Source organism: Polypterus senegalus, chromosome 10 (genome assembly GCF_016835505.1).
Source record: "Polypterus senegalus isolate Bchr_013 chromosome 10, ASM1683550v1, whole genome shotgun sequence".
NCBI classification, from domain to species: domain Eukaryota; kingdom Metazoa; phylum Chordata; class Cladistia; order Polypteriformes; family Polypteridae; genus Polypterus; species Polypterus senegalus.
Window position 1 is genome coordinate 11000695 of NC_053163.1, and position 19801 is coordinate 11020495.

At 38.9% G+C, this 19801-nt stretch overlaps 1 protein-coding gene across 1 annotated transcript; it reads right to left on the bottom strand.

The window, feature by feature from the left end:
* Window positions 1-554: 554 nt before the first annotated feature.
* On the bottom strand, window positions 555-19505 carry LOC120536706. The gene is made up of 9 exons (XM_039765156.1): window positions 19413-19505; window positions 19293-19319; window positions 15562-15861; window positions 11064-11351; window positions 7475-7525; window positions 3767-3805; window positions 2616-2711; window positions 2395-2414; window positions 555-845 (listed from the first exon to the last, which is right to left on the bottom strand). Exons 1-9 carry the CDS (start codon window positions 19441-19443, stop codon window positions 675-677), a joined length of 1023 nt encoding a protein of 340 aa, XP_039621090.1. The 5' UTR covers window positions 19444-19505; the 3' UTR covers window positions 555-674.
* Window positions 19506-19801: the final 296 nt, after the last annotated feature.

Genomic DNA, 19801 nt, shown 5'->3' on the forward strand with positions numbered 1-19801 from the left:
ATTTCTTACAAAACAAGTTTAGAAAAATCTTGCTATAGAGGCCAGGATCCTACGCGGGCTGGAATTCCAAGGGTGATGATGGTGATGAATTACCAGTAACTGACTGACAATATCTAAATTACATTGTATGGTAATTATTTGTTTCACTGTTTGGTCCATCCATCCATCCATTTTCTGCTGCTTATTCAGGTCCGAGTCCCCTTTCCCCACCATCTCCTCCAACTCCTCCAGGGGGATTCAGACATCTTCTTCAGACCAGCCAAGAGATCTAATCTGTTCAGCACGGATAGGGTCAGTATGCAGGTCTCTTCCCAGATGGACATCTCTAAAACACCTCCCAATAAAGACATCCTAATTAGATCCCTGGACCAACTCTAACCGGTTCTTTTCAATGCTGAGGAGCAGCAGCTTTACTTTGAGCTCCTACCAAATGTCTGCACTCCTCACCTTACCTTGAAGGCCGAGCCCAGACATCTTACAAAGGACAAAGAATACATTAAAACACAAGTATTTATTAACTTAATAATTTGTTACATTCGACTTTAGGAGGCACATTGATATTTTGGCACATTTCCCTGTTTATTGGAAAAACGTTCAGTCGTGCCTGGCCATTTTAAACAGATTGTGATTTCTCCAATAACAGACACATTATATATTCACACTGTACAGTAGCATCATGCTGACTCAACAATTTCTGAGTCGACTGGAGAGTTCTGTGTTGTGATTTGGGGGCCAAGTTTGGCATAAACCACCTTTTCTGCATCCCTTGGCATCTTTGTGCTGGTTTCCTTGTGTTCCAGGACGGAGTACAAAATCGTATTATTAGGTCCCTCAGATGAATTGCCCTAGAAGAGACATGAACGGGAAAGTTACATCAGTTACGAAAGGAGGAGTGACGCTACACAAATATGGCTTCATTTCTTTCCTGCTGATTTATCGTACATTCCACACCATCATGTAGTCATTGTTTGATTGTAAGACTAATAACAAAAGCACTATATACCAAGGAGGGAAGCTTCTAAATCATGTAGGCAGTCGATCAAGAACATAAGGAATAAACAGTCTGATGGAAAGGAAAAGGTAGAAGAATACAAAAAAACTGACCATTTTGGAAAAACCATTTTAAGATGTTGTTTAAATAAATTTAATTCAGTAGATGGCTTAAAAATCCAGAAAAATCTAAATCTGGAATCATTAATTAACTCTCTCTCTTGGAAACATTGAAAAATTTACCTGGAATTTCATCCTTCAAGCACCACACTCTCATAAGACTTCCCCACCTCCTGGGGCCCATTTAAAAGAAGGGTATTACAGAAAGCCCACTGGGTCCAACTTCATGCTTATCCATTATTATCTCATTCTATCAAGATCAGGGCGGAATTTGGGAGTCTTATAGCTTTTTTCTATAATTGAAGTCATTTTGCATAAGCGTTGTTAGGGTTGGGCCCTGGTTTCTAAGGGGTGTGGTCTCAAGTTCATCAGCAAATGGGAAAAAAGGTCAGCAGTTGCATTAACCTTTGTTTGATCTACGGATCAATTCTTCAAAACCCTTTAGGGTAATTCTTTTTGTAATTAATTTTTGCCTGGTGACTCTTGACTGTGACTCTTGCCTATCGTTTGAGTTTCGTGTACTTTGTTTTTATTTATTTTTATTTTTTTTGTTTTGCCCTTTGCAAGCATCTCCGGGTTAAAGTAAAAAAAATAGTTTTCTGTTTCCTGTCGAGCCAGTTCACATTCATGAACAGTGGAATTGTGACTGTTTCATCCTGGCAGATATATTGTTGAATATTTTATGATATCTAATTGACAATTTACAAATTAAGCAAATAGAAAGGAAAGAAAATGCAAATTAAGAGGTGACATGATTGAAGTGTTCAAAATTATGAAAGGAATTAGTCCAGTGGATCGAGGCTGTTACTTTAAAATGACACAGTTGGAAACTTGTTAAGGGTGAATTTCGCACAAACATCAAGAACTTTTTCTTCATACAGAGAACCATTAACATCTGGAATAAGTGACCAAGTAGAGTGGTATAGACTAGGAGTTTGGGGGCCTTCAAAACTTGACTTGATGTTGTTTTGGAAGAATTAAGTGGATGGGAATGGCAAGCTTTGTTGGGCTGAGCGGTAAGTTCTCGTCAAAATTTTTGTAATGTTCTAATAAGAGGAATAAATAGATGCTGGTTCATTATTTTCATAAGGTAAGCAGACAAACTCTCTGGCAATCATGAAGAATGAAACTATGATGCAAAAATCACTTTTCTCATCTCTCTACTAAAGCCACAGTATATCAACCATATTGTCTTTGCAAAAATTACGGTTAATCAGTTTGTGTGCAGCACTTTGCAGAGATGTCCAGGTTTAAAGTTGCCAGTACAAGATGGAGAATGCTTACCTCCGTTTCTCGATCTGAAGCTGTAAGAACAAAATAGGTAATGATCAGTAAGAACAATGGAGTAACTTCACGAGTCATGCCATAATTGCTAAAACAAGACTCTGATTTGAAGAGCATGTCACACAACGTGCCATTTGAGGACCCACATATTTTGTGGTCTTTCTGTCGCTCTGTAACCGTTAATTGCCTTTATCACTTTTTAGATAATAAAACCAGCTCACCTTTTTTACTTTGGGAACACTTGATGATGGCTTTTATTAATAGTGCAATGAGCAACAGCAGCAGGAAAGCACCAAAGGATATCACAATATAGAGACCTCAAACAGATGAAGACATAAGTTGGCATTTACAAACTGCTCAAATCATATTTCATTTAAAATATAAAAATGTATAAACATATAAGCACCCATCATCTGCCTTTTGTTTATGCTTTTACAATGTGCATATTCTAATTCTCCCGTTCCACAGCACTGTACTGGTTCATGGTGGTGAAGCGGGAGCTGAGTCTATAGACAAAATTCTCGGTTTACTGGTCGAGTTACATCGCTGTCCTCACCTATGGTCATGAGCTGTGGGTAAAGACTGAAAAAATGTGATTGCGAGTACCAGAAGTGTATTTACAAGGTGGCTTGGCCGATACTCCAGGTAAGAAGTTCAGCAATTCAGGAGACAGGAGAGCCTCAGTGTAGAACTGCTGCTCCTCTCGATTGAGAGGACCCAGTCGAGGTGGTTTAGGCAGGTCTTAAAGATGCCCCAGAAAGCTCCCATTAGAGTGGGTACAAGCAACGACCCACTGGGTGGAGACCCTGAGGCAGAGTCAGGACATGTTGGAGGGATTCAATCTCTTGGCTTGGCTGGAATCTGTAGCTGGGCACAGAGAAGGCTGGACTGACCTGCTTGGCCTGATACCACTATGACCTTTTACAGGAAAAGCGGTTTCAGAAAACAAGAAAATGTGAGATTAGATAGTTAACTGGAAACAAAGTAAAACAGAAGTAGATGAATGTGGAACAACCATCCCTGAATGATTTAGATGTGCATATTGCACACTACATTGCCCATATAAAATAACAATAACGGCAATGGCTTGTGCCCAGCCATCTCAATTACTTTTCCAATTTCTGCATTTCTCAATCACATGATGGTATTCATAAACGTTAGTCAGCCTGGAACTACGATGATGTTTAATAAATGACTTCTTATTTTAAATATTTGGCTGCACCTCCAGGGCCTGAAGTGTTTTTGTCAGGCTTATCTGAAGTCAATGAGTCCCAGCTGATGAGTGGCTTCTGTTAAACCAAATATCTTAAATAGCTGACCTTTAACTCAGACAGAACGCCTGGCATGCGGTTAGTGATGTGGGCAATGTTACCTGGTACTGATGTTAGCCGAGCCAACCAATAGTCAAGAACTGAAATAAAGACAGATAAAAAAAATTAATACAAACAGAAGTTAATGACATTCCTTGTGCTTATCACGCTCACTTCAGCAGCACTTTGTGTCTTTGATTCAAGCAGTGAAACTAAATTCAAGAACCTTTTTAAGAAGGGAGGATCGTGCAAAAGGTGCGATGAGTATTTATAGAGCTGGGGCTGCTTTAAAATGTACATCCGTTTCTGTTTCCACTGTCTCGTTTCTTCTCACAGACTTGCATTTTCCTATTTATATCAGACACGCACAAAAAAACCTGCTATTAGGTTTTTCTTTTTTCTTTCACTTTTATCATCTTGTTCCAGCAAAGTGTTTCAACTGCCACTATGCAAATGTTACCTCCTTGACACGCAAACACACACAGACACACACAACTCCATTCCTTTGCTTGTTAGGATTCTTTACACGACACAAATGTAAATTTCCTGTCAATCCCAAAAGGTCCGAATCACACATGCAAATCAATGGGAAATATAGAAGACCAGTAACAGCGTACTGCACGATAATGTGCAGTGAATACACTTGACTTGAACATTTCTAGCTTTCATCGTCTTTCTCTGTCTCTGTTTATCATTCGTTTGCTCAGAGGTTGATGTGCTTGCTGCTTCCTGAGCAGCTCTTCTTTTCTCCACGCTAGCGGTCTGCTGCTTCTCGTCTTTCGTTGGCATCTTTTCGCGTTAAAGCTGATTAAGTTCGTTTTTGTGTTGCAATGACTTAGTACGCTTTCTTTAATTTTTCACTTAAGCTGCCACTTAAGTCTTCAATCTGCCTCAAGAATGATGAGCGAAGGTGGTAGAGAATGAGAACGGCGCCCATACGCATGCACCGCACAGCTGCGCGCGGCCGAGAGTTGATTCTACAATAAAATAAGATAAAAATAAAAAAGTAATAAAAATCATCACCCTGAAAGTGGATAGTAGACGTCACGTAATATATGTGTACCAAATTTCAAGTCAATAGGTGAAACGGTTTGCGAGCTACAAGTGATTTAAAATCCTGGACAGACAAACGGTAGGCCATGGTAGGGTATTATATAAGAAGATCCATTGCTAATTATACATTTGTTATTCTTCTTCTTCTTCTTCTTCTTATTATTATTATTATTATTATTATCGAGGAAACAACCAGTTGGTCTTGCTCTATTCAAATGTTGAAGATGCCTTTAAATGTAAACATGTGACACCTTAGGGCAGATCTGACCACAGTCTAATCCATCCTACTCCCTGCTATTAGCTGGCAGCCTGTTACCACCAGGATAGTGAAGAAGTGGAACCTTGAGGCTGAAATTACTCTAAATGACTGCTACCAAAGAACAGACTGGTCACATGGGGATGACATTGAGGGACTCGGTCACTGCATCATAAACTATATTATTTATTGTGTTGGCATTATTTTACCCTCAAAAACAGTGTGTATCTTTTCAAACCCTGGAGCTGAAATGTTTTCTGAATGTGAAGACAAGAGCATTCAGATCTGGGTCCGGAGGGCACAGAGTGAAGGAAAGGAAGCTTACAGATTTAAAAGAGAAAACAAACACATTTAGAATAACACGAAGGATGTTTGGGATGGTATAATTACTGGACTCAAGCAATCCAGAGGGAATATGGACAGAACTGATGCCCTGAAGTGATATTTTAAATAGAGTTTCCCTCCTTTCTCCACCACCTTCTTCCAATAACCAGTCCCTCCAAACCACCTCTACTGCTTCAACTGGAATGGACTGTAATGAGTCAACCACTGACCATAAATATGTGTTGACCAACTGAGGAGAGGAGACTACACACAGGAAAAGCTGCATGACCAGGTTGGAGTCAGTCCTCAAGTTCTTACGGCCTGTGCTGGCCAGCTTGTGGCATCCTCTGCTACCTCTTCCATTTGTCACTTTTTCCTCTTCTTCCTTTTCATCTTTTCCCACTTCTATGTGGGGCTGATGTGCCTGATCAGCCTTCTCCATATAGTTCGGCCCTGCACTTCCTCCCCAGTCAGGCCCTTTTCCTTCAGATCTTCTTTTACTTTATCCCTCCATCTCACCTTTGGCCTCCCTCACTTTCTCTTCTCTTGTACCTCCATTGTCATCACTCTTTTGACCACATTTTCATTGCCTCTTCTCATCAGATGTCCATAGCACTTCAGTCTACTTTCCTGTACTTCCTTAGATATTTCGACCACATTTTGTTAGTAACTCTGATTGGCTCATTTCTTATTCTGTCCTTTATTTTAACTCCATATTCTCATTTATGCCAAATCTAACTTCTCCTGTTCTTCCTTTACTGTTCATGTCTCAGCTCCATCCATCATTTCTGGTCATACTACTGTCTTAAAAACCTTACCTTAATTCTTCAATCACACAACACTTCAGATAACGTCTGCCAGTTATTTCCTCCACACTGCAGTCTGGTGGTTATCTCTGCTTCTAAGTTTCCATCTTCGGCTACCATTGATCCTAAAACTCTTTTCAGTAGCTGTTCCTATAGGCTACCTTTTCAATCCTAATCATCGTTAAGCCTCAGATATTCTGTCATCTTCCTATTTATCTCCAATCCTCTATCTTCCAAAGCCCTTCTCCATTCTTCCAACTTCCTCTGCATTTGCTCTTTTCTGGTGCTACACAACACAACGTCATCAGCAAAAAGATTGCACCAAGGGTATTGGTATTGGTCTTTTATCCCATACCAAGGCCTCAACACCTTTTTATTCTATCACTAAGGATCCAAAAAGTGCCACTGCTGTTTAGAAAATCAGTATTGTTGCAGTTCCAAAGATACAGGAGCCTTTTCAGCTAATGACTACAAACCAGTGGCACTTACGTCCCACATCATGAAGACCACTGAGAAACTGGTCCTGGGCTATCAGAATTCTCTTATTAAAACCATTTGGATCCACTGCAGTTTGCCTATCAGACAAAGACTGGAGTGGGAGATGCGATTATCTCTCTGATCCACAAGGCTGGACATAGTCGGCAGCACTGTGAAGATTCTGTTTTATGATTTCTCCAGAGCCTTCAGTCAATACCATCCAGCCATGCCGGTTAAGGGACAAGCTCAGGGACATGCAAGTGGATTTGCCTTTGGTGTCCTGGATAGAAGACTATCTGTCCAACAGACCAAAGTTTATGAAGTTCACGTTCACAAATAATTCATCTGCTAAGCTATATGTGACTAAGCATTTTTAGCATTATTATTAACATTTGTCAAAAGAGTTTATAATTCCTATGAAAGGGTGGCTGAAATTGTATGATGTGTGCACTACATGAGAAATAAGAAAGAGCGTAGAAAAGACAAAAACCAAGTAAAGTAAGTAAAACAATGAAGGCATCCGACCACCCTGCAGTTGAAGGACAGAACTCAGACCACCAGGGTGCTTTTAACCATTCTTGACATAAACCAACTGGATGTGAAAAAAGTTTCTAAATCTACTGGTTTGGGTTTTGCTGTTGCAAGTCTTTCAGCTATCAGAAGAAGGAAGGTGGACCTCAAAGATGAGAGCAACCATTTTGTTGGTGTGTTTAGAGCCTAATAATGTGGCACAAGCTTTATTATTAGAATTAGTCATGTGTATTGTCATTTGCAAACCCTGTACACTAAACAACAATGTATTAAAATATATAACTTTATTACATTTTATTTAATAGAAAATACAATCTGCTCACCTGATGTTCCCCTTCCCCCGGGTTCCACTTGCTTTGTTGTGTTCTCAGTGCCTGAAATGTGAAAAGAAACACCTGAGAAAAACTCGAGTACAATATACCTTTCTTTTCTATTAAATGGCTAACTAAGCTGGCTTTCATCATGGCAGCATTTCTCATGGATCTCTACTATTGACTATATGACACAGTGATACCTCCATATTTCATGTGGTCCACAAAGTAAAGAGTCCCCAGTATGGCTTCACTAGTATGGTGCCAATCCAAGTCTGTCTAAACACATTCAAAGTGGCTCACAGATTCCAGTGTTATTCACTTAATGCTGCTGTGATTCTCTCCATGTCTCCACCACTACTGAATGAGTTCTCTTCTCTTGGTGATGATCTATAGCCAAGCTGTTCTTGCTATTTTGTCACAGCTGTCGCCTCATTCTTGTATAGTCTTGTCATTGCTGCTTAACAGCCCACTTACTGTAGTGATAGAAATAAATTTGGGACTGTTGCTGTTTCGTTGTATGGAGATGAGGCAGCAACATCCAGGAGGTTCAGTGTTTGATGAATCCATGAATTAGATTTGGTTGCTTCTTTTTGGCATCAAAAGGAAATTCATCATCAAAGAGTTACAGCTGCTTAGATGGCCAAGTTTCCAAATCTGACAAAGCGTCATGTCATGTCGTATCATATTCTAACCTGCTTAGTCCAGACCAGGGTCAAGGTGGTGGCTGGAGCTACCATAAGGCGCGAGGCAGGAACAAACCCTGGACAGGGCACTAGTGCATCACAGGGCAAATAACACACCGATTAGTGTCAATTTAGTGACACCAGCTCAATTAATTTGCATGTCTTTGAACAGCGGGATGGAAAGCCACACAGACACAGGGAGTACATGTAAGCTCCATGCAGGGAAGACCTGGGACACTAACCCTGGTCTCCGTACTGCGAGACAACTGTGCTACCAAAGCAGAAATTGTTATTATTATACTGGATGGCCTTCTCCTTCTGAGTTTGAATTCTAGTCCAATCACTGTCTGTGTGAAGTTTCCATGTTCATCTCATTGTCTTATTGATTTTCTTCACATACTCCATTTTCCCTCCCACATCCCAAGGGTGTGCACAGTTAAGCTAATTGTTGACCACTGTGCGTGTGTGTGAGTTTGCACTGCAATGGACGCAGGCCCCATCCAGGTTTTGCTCCCACTGTTTCTAATATAAGCTTTGTCTACCAGGGACTCTTAACATTGTAAATAAGGAAAATCAGGAATTTGAATAAATTATTATTATTCATCAGTTTGCGTTAGAAAGTAGTTAATTGCATCTTAAACAGTTGCTTGAGGTAAAGCATCTATCTATCTATCTATCTATCTATCTATCTATCTATCTATCTATCTATCTATCTATCTATCTATCTATCTATCTATCTATCTATCTAATCCTGCCTACTATACCAAATACTATCTATCTATCTATCTATCTATCTATCTATCTATCTATCTATCTATCTATCTATCTATCTATCTATCTAACGGCATTAGAGCAGAGGCTGGAATCAATTCAGCATGGAGTGTTGATCCATTGTAGAACACCAGGAGCGCTTAAACCAGAACCATTTAGAGCTGCCAATTACCCAAAAGAGAAATGTTTGTAATACAAGAGGAAAACTGGAGCACTAGGAGGAAAAACCCATGTAGACATAAGGAAAACATGCAAAGTCCTTGTGCTGAAATCCCAGGCTCTGTTACTAACACCCTCCATGACATCATTTTGGAGACTTCTAATAATACTAATTCTAATAATAATAATAAAACAGATTATGCTAATCACTATTGCTAGTGATGAGTTTGCAGTGAAAATCAGTGTTTTGCTTCACCAAAAACCTGCAAAATAAATTTGCATTGCAGGTCCTGGAAAATTTGTGCCATTCCTCACAAGAAGGAAGAAAAGGAGTTTAGTTCCTGATTAGAAACATTTTCATGCATTCATTCTGAATGATTCTCATAATCTTCTTTTGTGTAAAACTGAACAGGTTTAGCTCTTTTAATCTTTTCTCATAACTCATCCCCTGTAGTCCTGAATCTGAACTTTTTTCTTGTGCTGTTATGTCCTTTTTGTAGCCTGGAGACCAAAACTGCACACAGGACTCCAGATGAGGCCTCACTAGTGTGTTATAAAGCTTGAGCAGGACACAATTACAATAAAATACGATTTATTTTTGTATAGCCAATGCCGTAATGGGCTTTAACAGACTCTGCCTCTTGACAGGCTCCCAGCCTCGCTCTCGAAGATGACAAGGAAAAACTCCCAAAAAAACCCTTGCAGGGAAAAAGGCAGTTCAAAGAGAGACCCCTTTCCAGGTAGGTTGGGCGTGCGGTGGGTGTCAAAAAGAAGGGGGGCCAATACAATACAATACAATGCACAGAACAGAACAAATCATCAACACAAGAACTTCCTTGGATTTCTACTGGACACATTGGGGCGCTATATAACCTAACATTCTGTTAGCCTTCTTAATGACTTCTGAACACCGACTGGAAGTTGATAGCGTAAAGTCCACTGTGACTCCTAAATCTTTCACATAAGATGGACTTTCGATTTTCAGACCTCCCATTGTGCATTCAAACCTAATATTTTTACATGTAATACTTTACATTTACTTACATTAAATTTCATCTGCCACAACATAAATATTATCTGCCATTCCACCCAGCTTGGTATCATCTGCAAAACTTAACCAACTTGTTACTTCTATTTCTATCTAAATCATTTATATTTATTAAAAATAGCAGCAGCCATAGAACTGTCCCCTGCTGGTCATCACTCTTAACTTCGGCCAGTTCTGATGAGGTTCCTCACACCATCACCCTCTGCTTCCTGTGTCTGAGCCAATTCTGCACCCATCTAAAAACATCACCCTGAACTATCACTTCTTTTAGTTTGATGCCCACCCTCTTGCGTGGCACCTTCTCAAATGCTTTCTGAAAGTCGAAATAAATAACATCATGTGCTCCACTTTAATTATGGCATATGGGTTTTGGAGGATGGGGCGGCACGGTGGCATAGTGGGTAGCGCTGCTGCCTTAAAATTAGGAGACCCAGGTTAGCTTCCTGGGTGCTCCCTGCGTGGAGTTTGCATGTTCTCCCCGTGTCTGCGTGGGTTTCCTCCGGGTGCTCCAAAGACATGCAGGTTAGGTGCATTGGCGATTCTAAATTGCCCCTAGTGTGTTCTTGGTGTGTGTGTGTGTGCCCTTCGGTGGACTGGCACCCTGCCCAGGGTTTATTTCCTGCCTTGTGCCCTGTGTTGGCTGGGATTGGCTCCAGCAGACCCCCGTGACCCTGTAGTTAGGATATAGCGGGTTGGATAATGGATGGATGGTTTTGGAGGACACCCATGTGTTACTGAAGAACATTTCAAATGCCACACAGAAGAAAGGCTTCCCATACAGTCCCTTCATTAAGCTTCTCTTTACTTTAATTGACATTGTCTTCTTAAGTAAAAATAAAATAACTACACAATGCCAGTGTTCTGGAAATTCAAAAAGATTTGATACACTAAAGACATGAGACCCTGGGCTAAAGAACTGAGTATTATGAAATCTTACCTCTGTGTTGAAGGCCATACTGTTGACTCTGAATAGTAAAGCCTCTCTGTGCTTTGTACTTACAGATGTAAGTTACATCGATGGTCTCATTGACGTTCTTTACAGTAAACTCCGCTCCCAGTTTGTTTCCCACAGACTCTGATTTGATCTGTACTCCATTTTCGTAAAGCTCAAAAGTATGTGGTGGGTTTTGTATTTTTTTCCCTTTTGGGAAAAAGCATTTGAATGTCAAGTCCAGACCCCCTTGGACCGACTTCTTTTTCTCAGCTTGTAAAGTGAGCACAGATGCTGCAACAGAAAATTACATTTTATTACCAATGGCTTCCAGATCTAAGTGAAGCTATTTGTACATGAAAGTTTACATGCAGAACCTTTTTTTTTTCGTTACCCATTGCCCTAATGTATGTTTATTATTGTTCAAGAGTATTGGTTTTTTAATTGTGATCACACCACAAAAGGACTTTTTTAAACATTGAGGTTCTAATGTATTAAAAGTGTACCAGAAAGACAAATGTAGCACTTCACAGAAAGCTGGAACTTAAAAGAAGGTCTACGTGCTGTGAGGAGGCAGCGTAACCTGCTACTTCACTTTCTTGTTTAAGCCATTCAGTCAAAACTGTTAAAAGCAAACACATATCAAAGGATTATCTTTTCTTAGTGGAGGGAAAAAGTCATTTTATTCAAGAGTACAACTGAAATGCAATTAAAAATAAGACAAACAGCCAAAACCAAAAGTTTATCTCAATTATTTGAACATTTGCCTTAGCTTGTATGGCCATTAACATGTGGGTGACTTCATGCCTTTATGATATTTATTGTGGCTACTCCATCAAACACCGTTAAGTAATCCTGTCTGACAATGAATTGATGTGAAGCAGGCGGCTGCTGTCTGCTGTCCACCCGAAAGAAAATGTTCTGCTCAAAGGCCGATCTTTGATGGCTCATGAAAGAAAGGATACATGAGATACAACTGAGGTCAAAGGAGGCAAAGTTGAAAATGTGGGTGGAAAAGCACGTTATATTTTGAGAGGTCTCTTTCTAGTCTTGTTTTAATCTCTTTCAAGACTTATTATTGGACTGATTCCTTTATCCAAAGTGACATACAACATCTGGGATATGATCAGTCGCATTTCTTTTCCAATTGGAGCACAGGCAGATGAAGTGACTTTCTCATGGTCACACAGTGGTGGGATTTTAACCCACAACATCAGGGGTTAAATTCCAAAGTTTTAACCACTACACCACAATGCCTGCCTTTTCTTCCAGAACGAGTTTGATCTAATTGGAGTACAGTAATATACTTTAGATTAGAGCAACTAATAGTATTATATAGAGGCAAGGACTACAGTTTTGTAATCGCAGTAAAGTGTTTTATTACCACAAACAACTGTCCATGTATTTCACCAGATATGACTGAGCACACAATGCAGATACTTTCAAACTGTAAAAGACACAACTTGGAAAATCTGAGCCCATCATGTGACTTTGCTGAAACTCAAGAGGAGACACTTATGAGAAGAACGGGCAATTTTGTCTCAGGAGAAACATCTGAGAGGTAGGGAACAAAAGACAATGTCTTCATTTTATTCCTTTCTGGTCTCATTATTGACTAGGAGAAACCAAAAAGGTACTAAGGAGATTCCTTTTTTCATTTATTTCTCATTCCTGTCTATTTAGCTCTCGAAATGGTGTTGTACAGTAAAAGGAGACTTAAACAACAGGCTGCTGTTGAATTTCTTGTGGTGGAAAGAAAAACCCACTAAGGTAAATTTAAGAGAAGATAATAAAAAAAAAAAAATCTAATTTGTATGTCCTTGAAGCCTTTAAAGACACGTCTGTGGGACAAGAAGGTTATTGAAGATGAGAAGAATGGACTGAGAGATGAGGATTCAGAATGGAACCAACAGGGGATGCGCACTTTTATTTCAATTGAAGCTGAAAGGGATTAAGCAGGAAAATGCGCAATGTAGCAAACTCATCTATGCATGAGATCAAACGGGTCTAGGATAAATTATTACCAATAAAAGAATCGTGTTTTGTCCAGCTCCTGTAATAAAATCTCACAGTTAAAAGTGCTGTGGGCCACATTTCGAAATTAAACACTAAACACTTTTGTTATGACTTTTCATTATCCATCTATCTATTATCCAACCTGCTATATCCTAACTACAGGGTCACAGGGGTCTGCTGGAGTCAATCCCAGCCAACACAGGGCACAAGGCAAGAAACAAACAAACCCCGGGCAGTGTGCCAGCCCACCGCAGGAGTTTTCATTATAAATGTTTATAATTATTTTTATAATTACTGGGGGGCTTCGCTTGCAAACCTCCCCGACCGGCCATCCCATCTCTCCCACTCCTGTATGTGGATTTCACTTTCACCAAACATGAAATCTTTTAATTCTCATGGATAGGCCTCTTCATTGGGAAAAAAACATTACTTGTCCCTGATGGCAACACAAATTAGATGATCTACAAGTCTCCGACTTAAAAGTTTAAAAGCAAATAATATATTTGATCTCTTTTCGCTGTTCCGTTAATTTCACCGAGTAATAATTTCCATTTGTTTGCGCTAATGTGATCTTTACTATCATTTTTTTTTTGAGACTTTCGAATTTTAGTACTTTCATTATCTCTAACCTGCTCTGCATTTGCATTGCGCCAACATTTTTTAATTCTTTACAACGTTCTACTTTGTCATCTACTCTTTGTCTTTTATTTCCAGGCCCAGGTGTGGTTAAATCTCTTGGCACAAAGTCTCATCTCACGGGACTCGAAAGTATCTCTCTGAAAAAGTCACGTCACGTCCCAGGATTTTTTTATTATAATAGAGAGATGTATTATAATTGTTTATAACTATAAATGTAAGTGTCGAAGGTTACATTAAGTGTATGAGTCTCCTTCATTATATACTCATTGTCCACGGTTTCACCATAAGCATGGGAATCAGACTGAGCTCAAGACAAAAATGAGGAGAAGTTCTGCATCCACGGCATGCCCTTGTATTTAAATACACAGGCTCAATGTAAAGATTTTCATTCCATACTGTTCACTATTCAACCAATGCTTAACTTAACTTAAACAAGTAATCAACTGACAAAACAGTCAGTGATGGAAAGGAGAAGACCAACACAACTGCCTGTTAGTCTAAGGAGTAGGTGCCCAACTCCAGTCCTGGTGGGCTGCAGTGGCTGAAAGTTTTCATTCTAATCATTTTCACAATTAGTGACCAGTTATTACTTCTAATTAACTTTATTTATTTGATTTGCTATTTAAAACTCGGACCCTTTAATTAAAAATGAGCAATGTCAGTCCTGGAGGGCGGGTTTTTTTTCCCCAACCCAATTGCGTCATGAGAAGTCATTTCTTCATCTTGTTCATGTGACATTTTTCTGCTTCATTTTAGTTGTCTCGCCTGTTAGAATTTTTGAATCCTTAATTGCTTATTTTAGTCTTAAACAACTACATTCACCTTTTTTAACAGCTAATTATTAGCAATAAGACAGAAATGGCAAAGGAGTCAGCAGTTGTCCATCTTGCTTGTTTCAGTTTATACGTGTGTGTATTCATTGTGCACTATTCGGTTGAATAAAGTACTCAGAAAGAAACTGAAGTGAAAACAGTGAAGAACTGAGAATTATGCATCAATTTTAGGCTTCAAATCATCTCAATGGTATCATTAGAAAGGAAAAAAAAGTTTACAATTTAAGAATGACCTGACATTGCACAGTTGAAATGCTAACAAGCTATGATTTCAAACAAGAATTGTCACTGGCAAAGAACTGTGTCTAATTAAACAACTGCGTTGGAAAACAGGACCACTGATGTTGATCACCATTGTTCTACGGTTTGAAAACTTTGAAAAAAAAAGCAGAAAGGACTTTTGAAACCTTAAGAAGAAATCATTTTAAAACAGCATTCTCCATTCAGACACAACACTTTGCTGTGCTTAGTCAGCTCTTTCTGTGATTCATCGGCTGCTCTCCCTTTCGTCGAGTGTCTTTTCATGCACGTCGTTCCCAAGTCTTATGTAGATGTACCTTTCATACCCTTTTACAAACAATAGTTTTTTGTCTGTTTTAATTTTTAAAGTTATATTTTCCTCCCAGTTGAATTAAATAGATTTGTGTCATGTAATGCTACATTAGGCTTGTTACTTCTTGTCATTTTATGTTATATTTTACAACGCTATGTTGTGTTACATTATGTTAATTTTAACCCCTTTAAATTCCTAAAGATAATTTATTTTCTGTTGTTATGCTAGCTAGCAGAATAATATTGGCAGCACTTACTGTATGTTGTAAAAATGTATAACTCTTGTTTCACCCCAAGTTAAAGACGGTTTCTTATGATAAAATGTTCTTATTAAGACCGTTTGAAAATTTTATTCCTGATCCTTTACAAGACAGTGAAAATTTCAAAACCCATGAAACAGAGAGTTGGTGGCCATGCTTCACCTTGGGGGCTTTCTATTTATTTTAAAGGAAATCCTTACTCACGTTTGACTGTTAAGCTCAAGAAGTTCTCTGTCCTGATGTGTGTCACATTTTCTGGTGTCTTCTCTTCATAAAAGCAGGTGTAGTTCCCCGTCTGCTCTTGTCTGATGTTCTCCAGATTGAAGGTGAAAAGTCCCATCTCTGTAGTACTCGGCTTGATTTGCAATTTCTCACCATTTTTGTATAAATTCACCAAGATGTTGTTGTGTTTTCTCATTTGATGATCTCGACATTTAAGGGTCACTGATTCTCCTTCTTCTACAACGTCCTTAGCACTTAAAATATCTAATTGATGCAAGATATCTAAAAATAATGTGTTACCACATCAGAAAAAGGTTTGATTAAAAAAAATAACAAACAAACAAACTACCAGATCTCATAATGTCAGAAACTTCAGCTTCCTTTTACTGCCTTAATGCTGAGAAACCATTTTGTGTAAAAGCAGGCATCTTGGGGTTACACGTATATAACATCTAATCTGCATGTATTTATAACTTTATTAAATATGTCGTTTATATAAACTATTCCATTTGTCTTACAAGAATTAAAATCCATCCACCCATCCATTATCCAACCTCCTATATCCTAACTACAGGGTCACGGGGATAAAAATAGAGCAGAAATAATAAAGGAGAAATCCAAGCAGGCAGTGAACAGGCCGCTATTTGAACCTGCGACTTATGGAGCTGTGAGGCGGCAGTGCAGACCTTTATGCTGTTGCGCTAATACGCAATTAAAACACCATTTAAAGTATGTTACTTCAAAGGAGGGCACAGCCACAAGAGGAAAAATAGGGAAAAAAAATAAGAATAAACCATATCACAAAATTTCAACTGTTAGCCTTCATTACGACTCATAAAATGAATTCTGCTTCAAATAACAGTAAGAACTTTAAATATATTAAAAAGGAATTAACAGAAAAATGTCTAAATATTTTGTACAATTTCCATTGCAGGAAAAGGAAGGAAAAAAGTGTGCCTAAATAAAAAATAGAAATACTTATTACTATATAATTTTCATCCATCTATTTTCCAACCCGCTATATCCTAACTACAGGGTCACGGGGGTCTGCTGGAGCCAATCCCAGCCAACACAGGGCACAAGGAAGGAAACAAACCCCGGGCAGGGCGCCAGTCCACCGTAGGGCACACACAGCACAATTTAGGATCGCCAGTGCACCTAACCTGCATGCCTTTGGGAGGAAACCCACACAGACATGTGGAGAACATGCAAACTCCACGCAGGGTGGACTCGGGAAGCAAACCCGGGTCTCCTAACTGCAAGGCAGCAACGCTACCCACTGTGCCACCCTTTTTATTTATCAATTTATTAATTTAAAATTGTCATCAATGTGGAGCTCTTTCCCATTGCTCACCTGAGGCAAGTGCCTCGTTTGCCTCACCCTTGTCCCGGCCATGCTTTGGAGATGCCAATCCTCAACCCAGTTGCTTCACACTCGGCAGCATTTCGCTCGATCGGTCAATTTCAAAACCCATGAAACAGAGAGTTTGTGGCCATGCTTCACTCTGGGGGCTTTCTATTTATTTTAAAAGAAATCCTTACTCAAGATTTTCTTTGCCCTGATGTGTTTCACATTTTCTGCTGTCTTCTCTTCATAAAAGCAGGTGTAGGAAAGACAGATTTCTTTAATCAAAAAGGAAACAAACCCTGGGCAGGGCGCCAGCCCACCGCAGAGAATTAATATTTGAAATATAATAATCATATAGTAATTATTTTTTATTTTTAGTAATTATTATTCCAAAGGATTTCTTTTCATTTTTTAATTTTCCTGCAATTCAAATTTTATTAAATATTTGTCCATTTTTCCCTTAATTGCTTTTAATATCTTTAAAGTCGTTATTGTTATATGAGGCAGAATTCATGTTACAAGTCCTGATGAAGGCTAACAGTTGAAATGCTGTGTTATAATTAATCTTCATTTTTTTCCCCCTATTTTTTTCCTTTTGTGGCTGTGTCCTCTTCTGTAGTAACACATTTATTTTAAATGGTGTTTTAATTGTGCTTTAATATGACAGCATAGAGGTTGGCACTCACAGCTCCTTAAGTTGCATGTTCAAATTGCGGCCTGTTCACTGCCTGCGTGAATTTCTCATGCTCTCCTTTGTTATTTCTGCTCTGTGTTTTTTCCCCCTAAACATCTGAATTAATTGTATAAATTTCTTGACGCATTGTAGAAAGGAGTGTACTGTTAAAGGTTGATTTGCTTCCCCTGCTTTAGCATCTGCTTGCTAGGGAATTCAGAAAACGAGTGGATGGATGGTTGGATGAAGTAGTAAAACAACCCTGAAAAAATGTGAAATAGACCCAAACCCACCTAATTTTCCCAACACGGTTTTCCCACTCATGTTTTCAGAGAGCATTATATTAAATCAGTTAGCTTAACCCTCCGAGGCACACCTCTACTTTCCAAGTGCGTATTTTTGTAATTATATGTACGTAGATGAGACGTTGGTTTAGTGCTTAAGCCTACCAGCTTTTGCAATGTGAGTTCAAGTCCTGTTGTGGTCACTTCACTGTGTGGAGTTTGCATGTTCTCCTCTTTTCTGAATGTTCTTGTCTTCTGTGTCCTCCTACATCTCAAAGCTATGCCCAGTAGTGTAATTCTCATCTCCGAGTGATCAGGCCCATTCTGAGCGTGTGAATGAGAGCCATTTGTGATGGACCGTCACACCGTCTGTTGCTGGGTCCTGTCCGTTTGTACTACTGAGATGAACTCAACCTCCGCTGCCTTCAGAAAATGAATGAAATGATTATTTCGTTACTTTGGACTCATGAAGGTAATTACGACTGATGAGCTTGTTGGGTTGAATGGCCTGTTCTCGTCAAAATTAGTTCTAATGTTCTAATCAGGTTATTAATGGAAATTGTTCTGCTTAAGTTAATAAAAGAAAATACATATTACTTAAAATCTTAACACTGTGGTTAAAAAAAGTAAGCCACAACAATAAGATTAACCAAAGGAAATGTTGTATTTTATAACAACCTTACAGTATGTAAGGTGCGATTCAGTCGTCGAATAGAAAAGAATGAATATAACAAGAGGTTTAGAATGTTTAAATGCAAGATAAAAACAGGACATTTAATGCTAACCGAATGTACCCTGTCTTCATTTCTTCTTTCATTTCTTTTTGATAAATTCTGTATTACAGCAAGGAACAATTTTGAGAGTTTTAAAATTCTTCATGATTCTTGCCAATTTGATAAAAAGGGAGCATTAAAGGTTTTTTATTATATTGTCATCTTCTATGCCACTGAAATGAGGCGATGCTTTTTATACGCACACTATTATTGTCACTCACTGACCTTTTCTTTACTTTCTGCTAAAGCCTATAAATAAAACGTTACGCTGACTCGCTCCTTTCCTGATACTTTCACAAAAATAGACGCTGATTATTGGGCGTCTTCTTTAATAATAAGACCTTTGAATTTCAATCTTTTCCATTTTTCAAATGTTGCAGTTAACTTTTGGTTAGCGTTTGTTGTATTGGACAATCAATTGTGGGCAAGACAAGACCTTCCTGTTCTTCACAATAAATGACATAAGTCCACAACATGATGTAGGATCATATAAATATAAATTGTTTCTGTTCTGCTGTATTATTTAATTCAGAGGCTTATGTACTCTAATTATGATATGTTCACTTTAAATATCTTGGAAGTCCTGGGCTTCATTCTGAATTAAAGGCAATGCTAAGAATAAGAGAAGTGCTTACCCGAAGTCACCAGCATCATCTGTCCAACTGAAAAACAAATCAGTGTTCTTATTATAAGATATTAGCTGTAAAAGAGACACATTTAACAGCACAAACCTAAATAAAGCAAATGACACCCACCTATCAGCACAAAGCACAATGGCCATTGCATGTTGTCTCGCTCCTCAGGAAGTGAGGTGTGAAAGTAACTGCAGCTCAGATTAACTTCAGGTAGTGAGAGATGAATGCTGCCTCTCTTCAGCACAGGAAGAGTTACTCACAGAATGTCACAACTTGACAAAAAAGTGCAAAATGAAGTCCTTGAAGGCATGTAATTGGCGCCTTATGAGCACATGACTACCCAAATGCCTCTGTTTTAAGAAGGACTTCATTGCATATGCCCTGCTGGCACTTTTTCTGTTTATTCTCTTTCCATTCTCTTGTCCCAATAACAGACCAGAACAGCCTGTCCCAAAACAACATCTCCAGATCCTAGCAGGAAATTCCCAGGTGGTCTTAAAGTAGCCAAT